The 23,452-nt window shown below is 37.1% G+C and overlaps 1 protein-coding gene across 4 annotated transcripts in view; it reads right to left on the bottom strand.

Annotated features, from left to right (window-relative positions):
- NUP98 (nucleoporin 98 and 96 precursor) overlaps positions 1 to 23,452 on the bottom strand; it is a 119,958-nt gene that overhangs the window by 58,814 nt on the left and 37,692 nt on the right. For all 4 annotated transcript variants that reach the window (XM_021704647.2, XM_021704644.2, XM_021704645.2 and 1 more), the window contains 4 exons: positions 21,227 to 21,319; positions 14,740 to 14,880; positions 8,858 to 8,991; positions 5,835 to 6,022 (listed from right to left, as the gene is read on the bottom strand). In XM_021704647.2, coding sequence (XP_021560322.1) covers positions 5,835 to 6,022; positions 8,858 to 8,991; positions 14,740 to 14,880; positions 21,227 to 21,319 — 556 coding nt within the window. The remainder of the gene's footprint in view (positions 1 to 5,834; positions 6,023 to 8,857; positions 8,992 to 14,739; positions 14,881 to 21,226; positions 21,320 to 23,452) is intronic.

The raw sequence follows: 23,452 nt of genomic DNA, 5'->3' as shown, positions 1-23,452 counted from the left end.
TTAAATGCATATATCTGGGAAGAAGGAAAGCTGAAAATCAAAGAGCTACGTATCCACTTAGAAAAAGGACAAAAAATTAAATACCAAAAAAAAGGGAGGGGGAAAGGAAGGAACTAAAGACAAAATGAAATGAAATGTTGGTGAAAATATAAATAAAATTAAAAATGAATAAAACAGAAAACAATCAGAAATGGGAGCATCAATAAAAGCCAAATGTTAGTTCTTTGAAATCACCATGAGAAAAAGAGAAGGCATAAAAAAACCCCTTGTCAGAAATGAAAATGGGGATAACTCCACAGATTCTACTGAAATGAAAAAGACAGTAAGGATACTTTTTTTTTTTTTTAAGATTTTATTTATTTATTTGAGAGAGACAGACATAGTGAGAGCAGGAACACAAGCAGGGGGAGTGGGAGAGGGAGAAGCAGGCTTCCCGTGGAGCAGGGAGCCCGATGTGGGACTCGATCCCAGGACCCTGGGATCATGACCTGAGCCGAAGGCAGACGCTTCACGACTGAGCCACCCAGGCGCCCAGTAAGGATACTTTTTAACAACTTTATTCCAATAAATTCAAAATTTTAGTTAGTTGAACAATATAAAAATATAACTTGCCAAAAGTTAATGCAAAAAATTAAAAGCTTAATAGCCCTATAACTTTTATATAAATTAATAATTAAAAGAAAACCCAAAACCAAGAACAAACCTTACTAATAAATATGACTTCAGGACCCTATGTCTTCACTGGTACCCTACATTTATTGAAAACAAAAACCAAAAAAAAAGGGCCTATCTTACATAAACTCCAGAAAAATAGAAAGAAAAAATACTCCCTAATTTGTTTATAAGGTCAGCATAAACTTTATACCAAAACCAGGTAAGAAAGGAACCTTCACGCCAATCTAAGTGATGAACACAATGGCAAAAAAACTCCTGAACAAAATTTTACACAGTGAATCCTAACAAACAAGGAAGTTACCAAACACTATCAGAGCCTGTGTGGGAAGAACTTAGGAGAAACCTAAAAAAGGGCCTCCACCTGCCAGAGATGGGACAACTTGGCAATCATAAAAAACACCAGATCCAGCAGACTGAAGCAGAGGAACCAGGGTGGGGGATTGATTAAATATTTGACAAGGGGCAATCCCTTCAGGTCCCCTCCCTCCTTAGGAGCTTTGTATCATCACTTTTGCTATTGCTCAATAAATTGCTCAATAAACCTTGCTTTGCTGCCCCCCCAACAAAAAAATTCACATGAAGAATATACTTACAACTAGAAGACAAGGAATCAACAAAAAACGTAAGAATAGTGCCAGGCAAAAGTGAAGAGGACCAGATCAGGAATATCAAGTTAGAACAGGTACAAAGAACATAAGTATAGAAACACTATTGTGGTAAAGCAAACCTTTGTGACTTCAAAGACTAGATTTATTTCAACAATGAAATACTTCATAAGTAAAAATAAGTAGCAGATTCATGTATTTTGCCATAGTTATGTCACTGCCCTCAACTGGCGTATAGGAATGTAGCTATAAAGGTACATAGGAATAAAATTGACTTTTATGTACTGAACTTGTATCCCACAAACCTTGCTACATTTACTAGTTCATAACTGACGTAAACTGCACATACTATATTATACAATTTGATAAGCTCTGTCCTCTGTATCACCAGTGAAACCATTATCAGAAACCAGAAAAACAACAAAGTCATCATACCGAAAAGTTTCCTCATACTCCTTGTATGAACCTTCCAAAATCTCTCCCTTCTAGCATCGCCAATGACTTGTATTTTCTAGTATTTTAAGTAAATGGAAAAGAGCTCTAATATGGTAAATGCATGATAGAATACCATTTGGTCAAGTTACGTCGTGTCTGAAACAATCATTCAAAAGAATACTGGAGGGGCGCCTGGGTGGCTCAGTTGGTTAAGCAACAGCCTTCGGCTCAGGTCATGATCCTGGAGTCCCGGGATCGAGTCCCACATTGGGCTCCCCGCTCAGCGGGGAGTTTGCTTCTTCCTCTGACCCTCCCCCGTCTCGTGCTCTCTCTTATTCTCTCTCTCAAATAAATAAAAATCTTAAAAAAAAAAAAAAAAAAAGGAATACTGGAAAATAACATTATATCCACTTGAAAAAAAAAAATAGGCATATTTAAAACCAGAAACATAGCAAAATATTCCCTCTGCCCAACAGTCCTCCCTATCCCTCTTTTTTATTTTTATTTTTTTAAAGTAATCTCTATGCTTGGGGTGCCTGGGTGGCTCAGTTGTTAAGCATCTGCCTTTGGCTCAGGTCAGGATCCCAAGGTCCTGGGATCGAGCCCCGCATCGGGCTCCCTGCTCAGTGGGAAGCCTGCTTCTCCCTCTCCCACTCCCACTGCTTGTGTTTCCACGCTTGCTGTCTCTCTCTGTCAAATAAATAAATAAAATCTTTAAAATAATAATAAAAAAATAATAATAAAGTAATCTCTATGCTCAACGTGGGGCTCGGAACTCACAACCCTGAGATCAAAAGTCACATGCTTGACCGACTGAGCCAGCCAGGTGCCCCTCCCTCTTCAGTTTATTTTTATTTATTTTTTTTAAAGATTTTATTTATTTGACAGAGAGAGAGATAGCGAGAGCAGGAACACAAGGAAGGGGAGTGGGAGAGGGAGAAGCAGGCTTCCTGCCGAGCAGGGAGCCCGATATGGGACTCGATCCCAGGACCCTGGGATCATGACCTGAGCCGAAGGCAGACGCTTAACGACTGAGCCACCCAGGCGCCCTCCCTCTTCAGTTTAAATAACACATCCTCAGAGCAGCTTTCCTTCATCATTCTCCTATTAGTCTCCCCTACAGTGGCAATCTCTACCACTCCTCTCTGTCACTTGTGCTTACTGTCAACATCTCTCTCCCCTCACAGACTGTGAATTCAGTAATGGAGGAATGTGTCTTCTTCGTAGCTGCATTCCTAATGCCTACCACACTTGGGACTTAGTAGTTACTTGATAAATGTTTGTTGAATGAAGGAAGGAACAGATGAATCAAAGAATATTTTCAAATTTACCATTCAGAATAAGTAAAATACTAGCTTGCTCTATAGTAACTTTCCTCTGACTAGTATGAAAAGGCAAAAGGAAAAAGACACGGCACTGATAAGGTTCTCACACTGTCAATCTACCAAATTCATCTTTCAGAGCAAACAGAATACTGTTCTAGGGGTAGCCATACTCCTAAAGTCCTTCATGAATCCTTTACCCTCTGTGGTATTATATGGCAACTGTTTACAGAGTATAAAGTGATAGCCCAAGGCTTGGTTAGGAAGTGAATAGGGGCATATGCCATTTCCTTTAGATAGTTAAATACAGTTAAGATTAAATTCTAGATTCTAACAAGGTGAGAGCATAAACTCAAAAGACTTTTACAATCTCCATCCCCTCTTATCCGCTGGCTTAGATGATCTCCATATCTTATAGGGAGGGAGCCCCTCGATCCTATCACTGGGATTCTATACTCTTATTTAGCTCCTTTTATACCTCCTAAGATGCATTCTTTTTCTTTCTTTCCCCAAGACTTATTTTTAAATAATCCCTATACCCAACATGGGGCAAAGGTACCTACCTATATAGAGCTTATGTTCTAGAGGGAAAAAACAGACGAAAAACAAATATTAAAAAAAATAAATATTAGAAGGTATGAGGAAAAAAGAGAAAAGAAAGATGATAAGAATGTGGGAAATGCTGACAAGAGAAAAGATGGGTGCAATTTTAAACAGATGGGTCAGAGCAGTCTTCGTTGAGGGGATATGTGAGTAAACAGTGAGGGTTAATATATGGACTTACAGGGAGAAGTGTTTCAGGCAAAGAGAACAAGTATGGCAAAGATTGAAAGGCAACAGCATGCCTTTCCTGTCCTAACAGTGGCAAAGAAGCACTAAAATTAGAGTGGAGTAAACAACAGTTACCAAACAAGATCAGATCTTACAGCACCTTACACACCACTGTAAGGAATTTGGCTTTTACTCTGAGTAAAATATGAACCACCACAGGGTTTTGGACAGAAAAGTGACATGATATGACTTACACTTCAAAGAGACCACTGTGCTGGCTATATTTAGGACAGAATGCAAAGGGATAAGGGTAAAGCTGGAAAGATCAGGAGAATATTGTAGTAATTCAGTCAAGAGATGATGATGGCTTTGAGGGGTGCCTGGCTGGCTCAACTGGTGGAGCATGTGACTCTTGATCTCAGGGTTGAATTCAAGCCCCACATTGTGTACAGAGATTACTTAAAAATAAATCTTGGGGAAAAAAAAGAAAAAGAAAGATGATGATAGCTTGGATCAGGGTAGTTAGTAGCAGTGAAAGAGGTAAATTGGTCAGATACTAGGTAATTTTTGAAGGTTCAACAAAGAAGATTTGCTGATGCTTCAGATGTGGGATATATGAAAGAAGTCAAGGATGATTCCAAAGTTTCTGGCCTGAACAACTAGAATGATGGAAACACAGTTATCTGAGATAGGGAAGGCTATGGATGGAACAGGTTTGAGATAGAAGATTAGGAGTTCAGTGTTGGCCATGTTGATTTTGAAATAAATATCTTTTAGACATCCAAGTGGAGATGTTGGGTGGGGCTGGATATAAAAATCTGTGGGGTTTGGGAGAAAAGTCTGGGGTGGAGATTAAAGGTTAGAAATCATCAGACTATAAATGACATATAAAGCTATGAAACTAAATTAAATCACTCTGGGAGACAGTAAAGAAAATATGATCAAGAACTAAGCTCAGAGGCATTCCAATTTTAAAAGGCTGAGAAGAGGAACCAGCAAAGGAGACAGAAGGAGCAACCAATACAGTAGGAAGAAAACCAGGGGGCTATGGGGTTCCTGCAAGCCAAGTGAAGAATCAAGGAAAGAGAGATGAACTCTCTAAAATAGTTCTGATCCATTAAGCAAAGACTGTTGAGAGGAAGAACGCAGAAGTGGAAGCCAGGAAGGGGATAGAGGTGGTACTATTAGCAAAATGTATACCTTCCCACCCTAATCCTTTCTGTGCCAAAAAAATTCCTAAATACTGGGACATAAACATGAATAATACACTGTCCCTGACTTCAAAATAGTCCAATTACGTGCTAAGAAATGTATAAAATTGGACTTTCCATTTTTTCTGAAGCACCAGCCCACTATATATATATATTTTTTTTTTTTTTTTTAAGATTTTATTTATTTATTTGAGAGAGTGAGTGAGCGCGAGCTGGAGGGAGAGGGAGAGGAAAACAGGCTCCACACATAAAATTATGTAGAGATATTCTCAATTGGTTTGGCCAATGTAAGTTTTAAGAAAAAAGTGTCTTCTGCTTAAAATTATGTAAGCACTAAAATCTCAAAATAAAACAAAAAAACCTGCATATTAGTAGAACAGTAAAAATATTTTTATGTTAACCATGGTTATCCTTGAAGAACCATCAGGCCACTTTTATTATTTGTGATATTCTCTATTTTTAAAATTAAAAACAGGGGCACCTGGGTGGCTCAGCCGGTTAAGTGTCTGACTTTTGGTTTTGGCTCAGGTCACTATCTCCTGGGTCACAGGACAGAGCCCCGGGTCAAGCTTCCGGGGTTTGGGCTCTGTGCTCAGTGGGGAGTCTGCTTGAAGATTCTCTCCCTCTACCCCTTCCCCTACTCGAGCATGTCCATGCTCTCTTTCTCTCTCTCAAATAAATAAACAGATAAATCTTTAAGCAAACAAAAACCTAAACTTACAACATTTGTACTACATTAAGGTAAATACGTATTATTTTGTACTTAGTTTAAATTAATATTTACTTTTAATTTATGTTAACAAAAATAAACTCACTTGGGCATGAATGCTCCATTGGCTAAGGATGGCTCATCATCATCCAGCCCATCGAAGAGATGTGACTTGGCTGTGCCTGTTGTTTGTAAAGCCTTTGGTCGAACTCTGGTGGCAGGGCGGGGTGTTAGTTTATAATGAGTAGGTGTAGTGAGAGCCTTCTGGGCTGCTGGATTTGTTGGTTTCAATCTCTGAAAAACAAAAGCATCAAGGAAAATTCCAGTTTAACTCAAATGCATTATTTGGCCTTAAAAAAAAAATCTTAAGAACAGAATTCAAATATCTTTGCCATTTATCCAACTAGATACCTCTGTGTATTTTTCAACTAAACCAAAAATCTTTAACTTCAAAATAAACCATGAATACTCAACTTCTGTGCAATCCAAATCACTCTTTAAAAAATGGTTATTAGCTGGCATTTATTCAGCATTTAGTAAACATTGGTAGTTGCCATGAGTCAAACACTAAGTACTGGCAATAAAAATAATGAAATCACTTTCCCTGATTTTTGAGGAAATTACAAGTTAGTAGAAGAGACATACAACTAAAATAAGACTTTAGGTTGATTTTGATGGCACCTTTATTATTTTCTGTAACATCTGCTGGATGTTATACATTTGTTTTCCTACTAAACATTATACATGGGATTATATAACCACTTGAAACAACAATGTCTAACATATAAAACCCTGTCACAGTTTATGTTTCTCTTTACAATGCAGACTGTTTACACTTCAGCAACAACGAACATTCCTAGATCTTTTTTGTGATCTCTCACAATTGTGTGTCATTGCTTGGAATGTCTTAACCTAGATCTACCAACTTCTCCACATATACTCAAAAAAAGTTAAATGTTACCTCTTTTGCAAAGCCTTATCAACCTCACCCAAAAGTCTACGCTCTTCCTTAACATAATATTCACCATTTTAACGCAAACTCTTCAGGGGGGTTTAGTATATCTACTAAGTTGTGCAAGAATCACCACTGAGTAAATCCAGAACATTCCCCTCACTCCAAAAAGAAATGTTGTGCCTCCCAATTCCAGCTTCCCTAGGCAAACATGAATCTACTGTGTCTCAATAAATTTGCCTATTCTAAGCATTTTATATGAATGGAATCACGTGGCCTCTTGTGTCTGCCTTCTTTCACCCAGCATAATGTTTTCAAGGTTCACCCATGTTGTATGTAGCACGTTATCAGTACTTCATTCCTTTTTATGGCTGAATGACATTTCATCATATATATGTGTGTATATATACACACACACACATTTTGTTTATCCATTCATCCGCTAATGGGCTATTTTATTACTGTATTTACTATATTGAGCTTGAGTAAATTTAAACACATTAACAGGGGCGCCTGGGTGGCTCAGTCATTAAGCGTCTGCCTTCGGCTTGGGTGATGATCCCAGAGTCCTGGGATCGAGCCCTGCATCAGGCTCCCTGCTCCACGGGAAGCCTGCTTCTCCCTCTCCCACTCCCCCTGCTTGTGTTCCCTCTCTCGCTTTGTCTCTGTCAAATAAATAAATAAAATCTTAAAAAAAAAAACAAAAACACACATTAACAGATCCAATCTTCTGACTAAATAAATAGCAAACTCTTAGAAGATAAGTTCATTTTGGGGCGCCTGGGTGGCTCAGTCGTTAAGCGTCTGCCTTCGGCTCAGGTCATGATCCCAGGGTCCTGGGATCGAGTCCCACATCGGGCTCCCTGCTCGGCAGGAAGCCTGCGTCTCCCCCTCCCACTCCCCCTGCTTGTGTTCCTGCTCTCGCTATCTCTCTCTCTCTGTCAAATAAATAAATAAAATCTTTAAAAAAAAAAAAAAAAAGATAAGTTCATTTTGTTTTCATTTTGTATCCTCAGTACTGAACACAGTGACTAGCACATATTTAGGCCTATAATTATGCTGCACAAATTAACACATCATTTTCTTTTCTTTTTTAAAGTAGGCTCCATGCCCAGCATGGAGTCCAATGCAGGGCTTGAACTCATGACCCTGAGATCAAGACCTGAGCTGAGATCAAGAGTCAGACACTTAACTGACCAAGCCACCTAGATGTCCCACACAAACTTTTCATCTAAGCAGAACTTGTATTTATGCAGCATGTTAAAAAGCACTTTAGATTCCTATCTTATCTGTATATCTAGTTATAGGGTTAATTCAAAAAACCAGTGAGGGAGAAACGAGATGACATAAATAACTGAGCAATAGTACCTGTAGACTCCTGCCCAGTCTGCCCTCGCGCGGAGCCCCGTTCTCTGGGAACTCACCTCCCCGACACTCAGGGAGGACCCTGTTAGAGCCGCCTTATAGCCCTAGTCTCAGACCTTCCCAGGGGACATGCGGTAGAGTGACACAAAGCACTCAGCTCGTGGACCCACCGATGAGCTTCCCTCCGCCCTATAGTACCTGTAGACTAACCAACTTATTATAAATAAGCCAGGTATGCATTATCTCACTTAATTCTCAAGATTAAAGAGTATTACTATCCCCATTTTACAGATGAAGAAACACATTCAGAAGCAGAAAGACATGCTCATTGTACATGGTAACACAAGGATTAAACAGACCAAAGCCTACTTTTAACCCACACCACAGTGAGCAGAAGATCATTTCTTTGACACTAGAGCACAAAAAATTAAGACAAAGTTAACTGTAGAAACCAGGAGAAAAGATATTGATATGCCACTTAAGAATATTATGATTTTCAGAAAATCAGCCTCTCTGAGCCTTAGTTTGCTCAACTATAAAATGGGAATAATAAGATATGCCTTATTTCAGGGTTACTGAAAAGTCTCAGCCCTCACCTTCAGTCCAGTGTTCATTTCACTATTTTAGTCATGCTGCCTTCCAGATACAGCAAACATAATGTATCTCCTGGCTCAGTGAAAAGCACAAAAAATGTGTCTTAAAAACTTAATTACACCTAACTCTGCTTAAGCTATATATTAAGAAATTATATTCTCCACATTTAGTTTCTCTTGATCTGAGAATAAACTTTACAAAAGTATCCTTAAATTTACCTCTTCTTTCTTCTTAGGGTCTGACATGGGATTCCGGAAGAGAGGAGAGTCTCCAAAAGGTGAGTACGTTAAACTATTGATGTGCTGTTGGAGAACAGCCTGCTGGGCAGCAGAAGCATTGGGATCTGTCAAAGCTTTTTGGAAAAAAAGAAAAGAGAAAGGAAGATGTCAGTCCAGGGATCCAATGCAATTATAGCAAGAGAACACAGAATCATTTTGGAGACGTCTTCAAAATGTTCAGACTCACTCAATGGCACTATTGGTGGAGAGCAGAGGAGCAAACTGTGAAGAAAATCAACAACCAAATAAACTAATGGGTAAAAGATACGAAGAGGCATTTCATAAAAGACAACACACAAAAAATTTTACTTAGGTGTTTGTTGTCACTAATAATCAATGAAATGCAATTTAAACAACCTTGAAGAAATATTTTATATCTACCTCATTATCTATTAGTTGTATATGTATCAGCTGTATCAAAAGAATTATAGTCTTTGACTTCTAGACACATTATAAATTGACTTACTCTGTCTAAAAGAAACAATAACAGTACATAAAGCAAATACTGTTTTTATATTTTTTAACCTACTCATATCAATCATGGAAATTTAACCCAAGGGTTTAAACAAACTAGAAACAAAGAAATGTTTATAAATATTCAATAAATATTATCTATAATTGTTAGGACTTGAAAACAACCTATACCCAACATTAATAGTTGTAAAAATCATGATACATCAACATGGTGGGTTAAATAGTTATTAAAAATAATGACAATGTGTTTCACGGTGGAAATAAGAAAGTATCTTTGATTTAATTTAGTAAGTAAAAATTCCAAAATAAAAAATATTAAGTATACTAAGACTATTGAGGAAGAAAGTGGAATACAAAAAATGAAAATGGCTGTAAAGGTGTCCTTATATGTTTATTATTTACATTTAATATTCATATTCAAGTAAAAATTGAAAGAAAAAATATCACTCCAATTAGTCTAATTTTCTTTTAAAGTGTAAAAACATGTCATTAGTCACAGAGAATTTAGGGAACAGAAAAGGAATGATGATCTATAATCACACACAGTAAAAAATAAACAAGAAAACCCTCACAACTATCTGCATTATACCCTGATTGATGAAGAAACCTCTTTGCAAAATAGTTCCAAATGATTTAAAAAAAAAAAATCGAATCACACGTAAATAATTTTAGAGATTAAAACACTTTTTTCCTTTATAAGTGTTTAAAACAAGGCTAATGCCAAAACATAATAAGATAATCCACAATGAAGGAATCCCTCAAACAAAACATTTGGAAAATTTTAGTACAAGAGGGAGAAAAAAAGCACCCGCAACAGCAGCAACAAACCCAGAACAGAGCTAAAGCTTAAGTAACGAAAAAGGGGTACATCCACCTTAGTCAAATTAAGCTTTCTTAAAATCAGATGTATTAATTAAATACTAAAACTGTGGGCGCCTGGGTGGCTCAGATGGTTAAGCGTCTGCCTTCGGCTCAGGTCGTGATCCCGGAGTCCTGGGATCGAGTCCCGCATCAGGCTCCCTGCTCTGCGGGAAGTCTGCTTCTCCCTCTGCCTCTCTCTCTCTCATGAATAAATAAATAAAATCTTTAAAAAAAAAAAAAACAACTAAAACTGTATGCTAATATATAAGGGGAGAGTACAAGTTTGCTCAAGACTGTGAAACCCAGAGCAGATGTCAATTTAAAGAGCATATAGCAAATCATCTGTATGATGTTCCTAAATCCAATTTAAGTATCAGTGAGGAAAAAAAATATAAAAAAGTAGCTTCAGTACAGAGTGCCACACAACAATAGCATAAATGTTATTCTATGGACTATTCAAGGACACTCAAGAAAACCTGGAAGTTTTTGTAAGAATTCTAATATTCATTAGTCAGTCTATTACTTGACAGGCAATTATGCATTAAAGTAACACTGACATGTACCAGCTGATCCCATCATTAACAAGTATAATAGGTCACCCCATCTAGGCTTACTCAAAAGAATAAGAACTCCTTTAACAAACCCAAACGTAATTAGGAAAGTGTGTGAACAGGATGTTTTTATTTTTGTATGCTTAAATATGAAATATTCTCTAAGTTAACTGTATTATTTAAAAATATAGATAAGAGAGCTGGTATGTTAGCAAAAATAAGAGAACAATCAAGCATAAGCACTAGTTAAGCTACCATTTGTGTTACAGTCAATTCCGGTCACAATAATTTGAAAATATACTGAAAAGCCACATCATGACCAAATGATTAAAGGCACAGGAAAAAGTATAAAAAATAAAGTCTGAGAATAGAAAAACCTGATGATATTTTATCTGGAAGAAAGACAATAGGGTTACTGCAAAGAAACTGTACCAGACTGGTTTGCTTAGCTTAGGAGGTAAAAGTAGAACCACTGAGTGGAAATTCTAGGGAGGCATGTTTTGGTTTCTAAACAACCTGAACAAAACAATGGACCAGACTGACTTGGAAAACTATAACTGAGAACTCCCACAGTAAGAGAGGACTCACATAAGCTCTAAAGCACCTTCCAACTAAGATCCTATGATACAAAGATGTACATTCTAAAAGGCAATACGGCTACTTTTAAATGTGTGGTAACAGTACCATATGTAACTGCAGTATTAAATGCTTATATCAGGAACTTTTAATTGACTTCAGAAAAAGATGCATTATCAAAAACCATTCAAGGGGTGCCTGGCTGGCTCAGTCAGAAGATCATGCTACTCCTAATCTCGGGGTTGAGTTCAAATCCCACGCTGGGTGTAGAAATTACTTAAATAATAAAAAAAAATTTTTTTTAAACCCAAACTATTCAAAACACTATCCAAGTAAAAATGGCAGGTTACAATATTTATGGTATGCCTCCTACTGAAAACAACTAAAACTAAGGAAAAGAAATAAAAGTGAAAATATCACTTTTAATGATAAAGCTTATTCTAATGTTCACACAAATTAGAATTCTAATTCACCTCCAAACCAAAGATCTAAGTAAAATCTGTTTTTTAAAAAAGATTTTATTTATTTATTTGAGAGGAGAGTGAGTGAGAGGGAGAAAGAGAGAGCGTGCGAGTGTGCACGCACGAACGGGAAGGAGGAGCAGAGGGAGAGGGAGAAGGAGACTCCCCGATGAGCAAGGAGCCGGATGCAGGGCTCAATCCCAGGACCCCGGGATCATGACCTGAGCCAAAGGCAGATGCTTAACCAACTGAGCCACCCAGGTGCCCCTATGTAAAATCTATGTTTAAAACAAATTAAAATATATCTATATAACCCACAATGACAAAGAATGGGACATAACAAACGAACAGAAGAGAAAATATAACAAATTTCTAGGGGAAAGAAGTGGACAGAGGAGTGACAAAGCAGGATACAGCGAAGGATAGCTTAGAGTACATTCATAGGGGATTACAGCCCAAAGTGGAGCATATCTGCCCTGTAGAATCCCAGAAAGATTAGGGATTCAATGATACCAAGTTTGATGAAACTTGGTATCTTTCTGAAACTTCTCCTGAAAGCAGGAGAGATGAACCAACGCAAAGTACATATACAAACACCCATACCTTCATCCTTCCTAATCCCTGATCCTCAAGAGATAAGCCAAACATCAGAGAGTGTGCCTCTGATGAAACCAAGTTAACATATGGAAAGAACAAGGGCAACTCGTTTCAGTACTTGCATCATCCCAGAGCTAAGAATATAACAATCAGAGGACCCTTGGATAACAGCTGGTTCCTGGACTACTTACCTCAAAGTGAAACTTACTGGTAAATAAGCTCTACGCATACACATAAACTGCCAGTGAGCTTTTTATTATTTTATTCTTGAATATGAATGGTAAAGATCACAGAGCATTAAAGAGTAGGACCAAAGCAAAAATAATCCTGAAGATTTAAGGCACAGAAAAGTCCTAAAAAAATTTTTTTAATGCCAATTAACAAAGTTTCAAGAAAAAATTGCATCTAAGAACCAGATGCTTGAGAAAAGGAACTGTCAGAGAATGAGAAAGAATTCTTGCTAAGTTGAAAATAAAAATTCAAAACGATGATGATTTAGAAGACATTCAGAAATCTCCTAAAAAGTAGAAACACAGCTTAAAAATCAAGCATTTAGAAAGGGGGCACCTGAGTGGCTCAGCTGGTTAACTGTCTGACTCTTGATTTTGGCTCAGGTCATGATCAGGGTTGTGAGACAGAGCCCCATGTCGGGCTCTGGGCTGGGTGTGGAGTCTGCTTAAGATTCTCTCTCCTTCTCCCTTTGCCCCTCCCCCACTCTAAAAAACAAACAAACAAAAAAGATAGGGTATAAGCAATTCAGTGAAATTTCAGGACAAAGGGACAATCCTAAATGCCTGTGGGGGTAGTAGCTGAACACATCTCAAGAATCAGAAAAGCATTAGACTTCACAGCGCATAATGGTTAATGCAAGGAATATAGTCCAAGTTCTGAGGATAAATTATTTTCACACTAGAATTCCATAACATTAAAGCATGAGGAACAAAAAAAGGTATTTTCAGACCTATACGTGATCGAAGTTTACCCTTCATATACACTTTACTTAAAAACACATTCCAGACAATTCAGGAAATAAATAAAAGGGAAAAACCTACACCTAGGACAGAGCAGTTCCCACTGAGTAGCCCTGAAGGGAATACTCAGAGCAATGCTGAAGGCCTAGGGAATAATCAGAGTTCATACTGCTGCAGGAGGAAGGACAGAGGGATCAATGAGTGACATATCCAGGGTAAAAGAATTCTGACACCATCCTTAAGAATTTGGACCAGTTCAGGAAGGTGATAAGGACTGGTAATCCAAGGGGAAAAAAGAATTAGAAATTCTAGGAGAAAGAAAAAGCTGTATAAAAAAGGTGTATGTGGCTGGGCAGCAATGTTTTCATAGTTGCAATAATATGCTGTGTTCACCTTTACAACTTTTAAATTATTCTTTAATCAGAGAAAAGATGACGGTAATAATTATAGGACAGAATACATTATCATCACTTTCAATATGAAAATATAAAGATGGCAAAAGAAGAAATGAGGAAAAAAGAAGTGTAAGAAAGGGCACTAATACCCTTACTTGATCAAGAGGACTCAAGAAATACTCTCAGTTGACAGAACAAGAAAAAGTATGTAGGGACACGGCTTAAATTTGCAAAAAGCTTATCCAAATGTGGTACATGGATCATGATAGTATGGGAGATGAACTTCATGGTACATCTTTCTCTTGCTCTCTCTAATTCACTCAGTTACTCTTATTTATGCCAGGTGGTAACAGTTTTTTATCTGCAACAGAACAGATTTCTTTTAAAAAGGTATTTAAGCTAAAAAGTTAATTTTAATTTAAAAATAATGACAGACGTAGGAGGCAGAGAGGGCAAAAACTAGGAAAGGGTATTCAAATGAACGAAGTATGAAAAACACTGCAGTAGATAAAACTAAACTTAGGGTATTTAGTAACATAGCTATATTAGGAGAAGTGAATAAAGAACACAGAAGTAGGTGATAAGTGAGCTCTATTTCTCATCTACCATTAACAAGTTAAATTTATTTAAGACTTAATAAGTAAAGCAAAACAAAGCAATATAAGCACATCATTTAGAGATAGGAACTTAACTATATACCAGGAAACAAAGTGGCCATAACAAAGCAGTCTCTTTAGGGGACAAGGCATGGGAGTGGGGAAGTGGAAAAGGCCAGGATCCATCACAAGCCCTTCTGCACCACATGACTGTTTAATGATGTGCGTCTGTGTACTGCTTTGGTAGGGGTGGGATGGACTGGGAGGAAAATCAGGTCACCAAGTCAAGTATTAGCAAGAAATAAACTGAGTAAAGCCTTCTAAAGTGACTCACACTTACCTACTGGGGCCTGGGGGGCTCCAAAGCCCAAAGTGGCTGTCGTAGTATTAAATCCAGGGGCCCCAAAGGCTCCTGTACCAAGAGGCCCTCCGATCTTAGGTTGGTTGTTCCCAAACAAAGATGCCTGTCCAGCACCAAGAGCTATGGAGACAAGAGGAAAGAAAAAGCGCCACAGGAGATCCTTTGAATGTTATGCCAGAGGTCAGTTACTTAAAAATATAATACATTTGGAAACTTCATAATGACCACTCATTTCAACAAGAGTATGTAATACAGTAAATGCTAATTATTGCCAGGTACTGTGCTGAGTACATTATATACATCAGAGGCAAAATACTTAACCTCACTGTGCTTCAGTTTCCTCAACTATAACATGAGATAGTAATACACAGATATCTATCCTAAGGTTAAAATGAATAAACACACATATTAAGTATTTACAAGAGGACTGGTAGATACTAATACTCATTAAATATTAGCTAGTATCTCACTTAATCTTCATAAGCCTGAAGTAGGAAATATCCACATTTAACAGATGAGAAAACTGAGGGTTTAGTAATCAGTTCAATGTCACAAATGTAGTAAATGGTGAAAATGAGGTTCAAACATAGGTGCATCTGACAATACAATCAGGGTTCTTAACTGCTACACTATAGAAATAGAGTTTGAAAGAATTAAAAAATAATCAAGTCTCCTTAAATCTCAGTATTTCCAAGTCAAAATATGAAGATGAACCAAACACAATGTCATCTTTTTGACTAACTTATAGGCTAAACTATAGAAAACCAAACCCAATACATCTTCTTTGAACAGCAAAAGTAATACTTTCAAATATACCATCTCATGCAAACTACACCAAGACAAACATTTTGTTTTATAAAAAGCTAAATGGGGGCACCTGGTTGGCTTAGTTAGAAGAGAGTGCAATTCGTGATCTTGTGGTCATGAGTTAGAGTCCCACTTGGAGTACAGAGATTACTTAAATAATAAAACTTAAAAAAAAAAAGAAAAGAAAAGCTAAATGCCTTGTGATGTGCTTACCGAGCAGACTCAAGTTTCATCATGAATCAGACCAGATGGAATAAAAACTTATTTTCACCAAGGGGAAACCCACTGCAGAAACTTATGTTTTAAAGCCTAATGAATCTTGCTTATGGATCTTGTTGTGGCAGTGAAAATGGGACAAATTTATTTAGAATAAATTATTGGCATAAAAATTTTTTAAAAATTTCCATCACCTCCTCCTCAAAAAGTTACTGGCAATTTACAAGATCTAAAGTTCCTTTTAACGCCAACAATGCATCTTGAGCGATAAAATCATTTCAAAGATATAATACTTAGAGGTCAAAAATATCGAGGGACACCTGGGTGGCTCAGTCAGTTAAGCTTCCGACACTTGATTTCACAGCTCAGGTCATGATCTCAGAGTTGTGAAATCGAACCCCCCCACTGGGCTCTGCATTCAGTGTGGAGCCTGCTTGAGATTCTCTCTCCCTCTCCCTCTGCACCTGCTTGCACTCTTTCTAAAATAAGTAAAATCTTAAAAAAAAAAAATCGAACACGAACTGCTTTACGATAAAAAAAAAAAAGACAGGAAGTCTATACTCAGAGAATCCATACAATATAAATTAGTGAGGGTAACTACTGAATGGACAAAACATTCCTTAACTGTATAACCTCATTAATAACAAGAAGACAACAATGTAGCGAAGGGATTATTTCCCCCAAAGCCCAGCTTTAGAATAGGAAATAAGACTCCTTTTAAAGTTGCAAACCAGGGGCACCTGGGTGGCTCAGTCGTTAAGCGTCTGCCTTTGGCTCAGGTCATGATCCCAGGGTCCTGGGATCGAGCCCCGCATCAGGCTCCCCGCTCAGCGGGAAGCCTGCTTCTCCCTCTCCCGCTATCCCTGCTTGTGTTCCCTCTCTCGCTGTGTCTCTCTCTGTCATACAAATAAATAAAATCTTTAATAAATAAATAAATAAATAAATAAATAAATAAATAAATAAATAAATAAATAAAATAAAGTTGCAAACCATTAGAAATTGGTGAAAATTCCAAGAAAAACTGAAATTACTTCCTTGAAGGACATAGTTTACAGCACAAATTTCAGAATTCTTTATTTTTCCAGGTAACAAATACCTCTTTACCCCCTGAACAAAAACTTAGAAGAAACCCAAATATATAAAACAGACAGGGACGCCTGAGTAGCTCAGTCAGTTAAGCATCTGCCTTTGGCTCAGGTCATGATCCCAGGTGGGATCAAGTCCAGCATCAGGATCCTTGCTCAGTGGGGAGCCCGCTTTTCTCTCTGCTTGCTCCCCCTGTTGTGCACACTCTCTCTCTCTCTGACAAACAAATAAATGAAATCTTTTTAAAAAAATAAAAAAATAAAATGGACAAAAATTTCTCATCTGGATGGGTGTGTATTTCCCTCACCTTTGTAGCAGTCCTTGATGAAGAACCATGAAAGTCTAAAAAACACTGTTACTTCAATAAGCCAAAAAAGAATAAAAAAGGCATTGGGAGGTTCAGGTGACCTGGAAAGAGACTGTCATAAAGTGACCTGTCTGCATACTGTTGCAATTTATTAACGGAAAAATACGCATTTTATCCAGAGCTATCTCCTATTATGTAAATGGATTTTTATGTTTAATGAAAGGACCTACTAATAGTCCACAAGTTAAGGGACACTCTGATGGAAGATAATGTCAATTTATAAAATGTGGTGTATTTATAATTAGTTGTAGGAATCATAAGGCAGATATATGGGGAGCACCATGGTAATAGTGGCCCTAGAAACTCCAAGGATACTCAAGAGAAAAGCGAAAATGGTTATATTCCTTTTGAGATCTTCTAATAAACATTAAAATTTAATTTTATTTATGGTATCTATTATTTTGGGTAAATTTTTCTGCATATACCTTAGCAACAATGAACTTTACTAGATGTACCCTTAAACTTATTACTTCATGGAAAATTTTTAAGAACTAAAATTTCTTAATATTACCACGTAACTACCGAGAAAATGCCATACTATTGATAGTGCCAATGACAGTCAATATCACTGTCAAATCAGAAACTTATACTCCCATGATTTAATGAATGTTCCTTAGTCCGAGCACATCAGGTGGGAAAATATCATACACCAAAGAATAACATAAAATGTTTTATAGGAAAATTTCTTATAGGAAATTTTACTTTTGCTGAGGTAGGAGTCTGAATCTCTATCACTCAAAATAAAAGGAGTATGAATCTCCATCACTCAAAAAAAAGGTGCACAGAACACCCACTTAGCTAGTGCCCCAAAAAGACATCACCCAAAGCTACAGTGCTATTCTACTTGTGATACCATGAAATGCAGAGTTCATGAATGTGGGTATTTACATATAACATCTCAAGACACACTGCTCTCAAAGCCTAAAGTCTACTTTAGCAGAGGTGACCATCAAAGAATTCCACCAGTGTATGCATGGTGGTTCACAGAACTTTCATTTCCCTACATGATCTATTGCTGCTAAGGTTGGAGGTGTAAAATTCTTTACTGATTGTATTTGGGTTTTAGTTTATACAAACAAAGCATGAATGAGGGATATATTACAGCAGTAAAAATGTTATCTGTTGTCTCTGAGGTAGAACTACTTAAGGAAAACTGAACATATTCAAATAAATAAAAAGGCTGAGAAATTACATTATCGTGGAAGAGATGATGATAGCATTAGAAAAAGCTATACGGCATTATATAACTTCGGACTATAGGAGAAGGCACTGCTAATAACCTGCAAGACCTAGAAGCCAAAAAGGAAAGAATGACAACTTTAACCACATAAAAATAAAACATGTGGAGCGCCTGGGTGGCTCAGTTGTTAAGCGTCTGCCTTCGGCTCAGGTCATGATCCCAGGGTCCTGGGATCGAGCCCCGCATCGGGCTCCCTGCTCAGCGGGAAGCCTGCTTCTCCCTCTCCCACTTCCCCTGCTTGTGTTCCCTCTCTCACTGTGTCTCTCTCTGTCAAATAAATAAATAAAATCTTAAAAAAAAGTAAAATAAAAAATAAAACTTGAACATGACGATACCATAAAATTAAATGGTAAACTTAAACACTTGGTGGAAATATCTGTAACAGACATTAAAGTAGCATCTTACCTGAGCTTTAGGTTTATGGTTCACAAACTGTCTAGGGTCAAAACTACCCTTGAAAAAGCTTGTAATTTGCCCACGCCAAAGCTAATTTTACCTCCAGGATTAGAAAAGAACACTGATGTCAGATGACATATTCTGCTTAAGTTTAGGGTTCACACTACACAAAAAACTACAGCTTTTTAATTTTTATTTCTTGTAAAATATATAGGATAGAATTTGGATAAGTTAAAAAGTTCAAATAAAATTCTACCACACAACCCAAAAGAGTTAATATCCACAATATATAAAGCTGTCTCAAAAATAGATGAAGAAACAATGATCAAATATTATGAATAAGGAATTAAGATTCAAATGGCCAGTAAACATACATAAGAGTATCCTTCATCAGTAATGAGTGAAGTGCAAATCAGAATACACCAATTTCCACTATCATGCATTTAAAGATGAAAAAGTCCAACAATATGGAAAAGTATGGGGAAAATGAGCACTTTAATACAATGAGAGCAAAAATTCATATTGGCATTCTTTTTGGAAGGCAAATTAGCAAGACTGACCAAAATTCAAAACGTGTGTATCTTCTGACCCAATTCCAACTATCAATCCCACAGTAATACTAACACATACAAAATTATGTAACAAAGATCTTCACTATTGCATTGCTAATATCAAATAACTCAAACGTCTACTAAAAGGGGAAAACTGAATTATGTTATGTGTATGTATTTATGTGTCATGTGTATATACGCACATATATACACAATGGAATACCGAACAGTTATTTTTAAAGAGTAAGTCAGATCTATATATATACTGACCAAAGAAAAAACTATATGCCCAAAATGTCATGGGAAATGAAAAAATGAAATACAGAATACCATGTAAGGCAGTTGCTTTCAGTTTGAAACATTTTTGACTGTAGCACACAATATGAAATACACGGAGACCCATAACACACACACACACACACATAACTAAAACAAAAATTAAATGATAGTTAACCTTACTTTGTAAATGAGTTTCCCATTCTATTATTTTTTTCCTTAAATGCTGTTTGCAGCCCACTATATAACTATTACATCCAACTAACGTACCTCAGCCTTTGGTTTAAAAAAACCACTCATGTAGGATATGGTTTCTATTTAAGAAGATAATAGAAAATACATAAAACACACATGTACAACTGTATGTGTTTGTACACATTTGAAAAACGTATAAAATGAAAAAAATGTATAAAATGTAAAGGAGTCTGACAAGAACACGCCAAACTTTAAATAGCTGTTACTTCACAACTGATAATACGTTGACTTATCATACTTCCGTATTGTTGAATTTTTTTTAAAACACTTATATCTTTTATTTAAAAAAGAAAATGGAAGGAAATAGTTCATAGAGTATAAAATGAGGTTCTATTAAAAAGGAAAGGACAGGGGCGCCCGGCTGGCTGAGTTGGTGGAGCATACAACTCTTGATCTCAGGGTTGTGGGTTCAAGCCCCACACTGGGTATAGAGATTGTTGAGTAGTAAAATCTTAAAAAAAAAAAGAGAGAGAGAGAGAGAGAGATGAAAGATAAGTGATCAGAGCACAGTAGCAAAGACAACAGATAACTGGATAGTGGAAGCAGAGACCATGGAAATAAATGGTTTGCAACTAAATGACCACACACCCATGGTCAGATGACTTGGGAAATAGACAAAACTATATGCTTTAACAACCTTGTTGGAACTGTACATGCTGTTATTCATTTATGACCACTACCACTCTCATATTGCTTAAAACAGTTTGGTAGGCAGAAGGGTCAATATCTTCAAAGGCACTAAAAAATAAATTATCAATAGTAGGAACAGAGACAAAGGTATGACAGCTCTACATCAAGGTGGAAAGAATTGAGAAGTATGCACAGACCTTATTAAAACCTCAGAGTATTTGCTAATTACTTCAACTAATGCTCTTACTGCTCTCTCTTACTATAAGGGTAATAAAGCTTACTTGATTAACAGTTCAAAGTCTCAAATGCCTTCCTGTTACAAAGGCAGCACAAGGGAACTGAAAGTTAATAATGCCATCATATTGACAAGTTTCACGTTAAATACTAAAAATCCCAGATAGACTAGGACTATCAGAAGAAAAACATTTTATAGAAAGGGAGCATATAACTTTTAAGATAAAACGTCCAAATGTTTTAAAACCTGGTAAAGCAAAACTGCTGGGAATGTTTTATAAGTCCATTTGTGAAAATGCAAATCTAGTCCTCTTATTCCCAGGCATATGATCAAACAGAGGTCCTAAGTTCCAGCAATTAGAAAGCCAAGCTGTGTCACTTCCTAAATCTCATGGTACAGTTCCTTACCTGTTCCAAATCCTGCACCAAGCCCAGTTCCCAGAGTCCCAGGTCCTGGTTTACTTCCAAAAATACTACTCCCACTGGTGTTTGTGCCAAAACCTAGAAGGACAAAAGATGAGTGGACTGTACTGTTAACACAACTCTCAATTTCCTATACAAGGGAATTTTTAAAAAGGCAGTCTGACTCTAAGCTTTGCATCCTGTCAGTTAATATTTAGAAATTGTAAATGGTAAGCTAACTTAACCTTTTTAAAGAATTTTAATTTTGATGCCTATAAACAGACCCCAAAATCTTCCTATTTATGTTTCAGACTTGAAATATTCAATACCGGATAACATCCATTAAAGTGATTGTGCTTGAGCATATACAATCCCTTTGTAAGACTCAGAGCCTCAAACCTATTTTTCATGTCTAATTAATGGAAGAAAAATGCATTCCCTCAAACTTTCACTAAAAATAAGATAGTCGGGGTGCCTAACTGGCTCAGTCAGTAGAGCACGTGGCTCTTGATCTCAGCGTCGTGAATTTTAGCCCCACAATGGGTAGAGATTAAATAAATAAACCTTAATATATATATATTAAAAATAAGACAATCTCAAAGACACTTTACTGAAGCTAAAGGTTCTTGCTAATAGAAATTTACCTATAAAAATCTCTACAGTAGGGCGCCTGGGTGGCTCAGTCGTTAGGCGTCTGCCTTCAGCTCAGGTCATGCTCCCAGGGTCCTGGGATCAAGTCCCACATCAGGCTCCCTGCTCTCAGCAGAAAGCCTGCTTCTCCCTCTCCCACTCCCCCTGCTTGTGTTCCTCCTCTAGCTCTCTCTGTGTCAAATGAATGGATAAAATCTTTAAAAAAAAAAAAAAATCTCCACAGTAGCTTTGGTTTTGAACAGATGAACCTTGTATGGGCAGTAATGTGTGGCTGGCTGATCACACATTGGAACTTGAATGGTGTCATACTCAATCAACTCACAGGAGCACTCAAGGACTTAACTAGCTGATATTAAAAGAGAAAATAATCTATAAATAACTTTTCTTGGGTTGAACTGTTTCATTATCAGAGATGATGGAGAGTTAAAGAAATCATCCTCCTTCACTATGACCTCCCATCTAGAGAAAATACTATGATTCCCCTTGAAAATCCACAGGTTTCACCAAAAGACACCTCTACTGCATTATTGCTATTATTTCCCTTTTGTTCAGATATGTCCACGAAGTTTCTGCACTCCTTTTGTAGCTAAATATCAACAAAACATCCAATCAGCATATCATTAATCTTTTTTTTTTAAAATACAGATTTTAATCATTAAAGAATCTCTACACCCAACACTGGGCTCGAACTCAAGACCCCGAGATCAAGAGCTGCATGCTCCAGGGGCACCTGGGTGGCTCAGTCAGTTGAGCATCTGACTCTTCGTTTCGGCTCAGGTCATCTCATGGGTTGTGGGATCAAGCCCTGCATTGGGCTCCGCACTTGGAGGGGAGTTTGCTTGAGGATTCTCTCCCTCTGCTCCTCCCCCAACTCACTGGAGTGCACATGCGCGCACGCGCTCTCTCTCTAAAATAAATAAATAAATCTTTATAAAAGAAAAAGAGTTGCATGCTCTACTGACTGAGCCAGCCAGGCGTCCCATCATTAATCTCTTGATAGGAGGGGGGAAAAAAAAAATCAATCACTGGCCAGCAAACCTTGTTCATGGAACACTCAGAAGTCTTTTTAAAAGGTATCATGGAGGGGATCAAGTACGAAAGATAACAGAGTAAAGAGAGTATCCTGAAATATAGGACATTATCACCAACTAAGAATGTTATAGTCAGTCATGCCAATATCTGGATTATCTCAATGAAAGCAAAGAATTTAAACAGTTTGAAAACATATTTCTAATGTCACTTAAAAATGCATGGAATCTGACATAATCTGACACATTTTAAATCATACATTCACTAAAAATTTTCTTCAATTGTGCTAATTAATAGCTATGCCACAAAATGGGAGTACTGCTACTCAAGCACAATTTTTTTTAAAGAAGGAAAAAAAACCAGAAAAAATGTACTTGGAGATACTCTTTTTCTTTTTGAGTTAAAATTTAACCAGAAAGGATCTTCCAGCCCAGTAAACAGCAGAAAATATTTGTGAGCTACCTCAAACCCACATGAGGGAAATAAGTCCCAACTTACACTGTTTATACCACACATTTCCTCCGATTCTAACTGACAAAAGTTGATCAACTG

Source organism: Neomonachus schauinslandi, chromosome 11, assembly GCF_002201575.2.
Source record: "Neomonachus schauinslandi chromosome 11, ASM220157v2, whole genome shotgun sequence".
NCBI lineage: Eukaryota > Metazoa > Chordata > Mammalia > Carnivora > Phocidae > Neomonachus > Neomonachus schauinslandi.
Note: the sequence above shows the minus strand (reverse complement) of the source record. Positions and strands in the feature narration are given on the sequence as shown.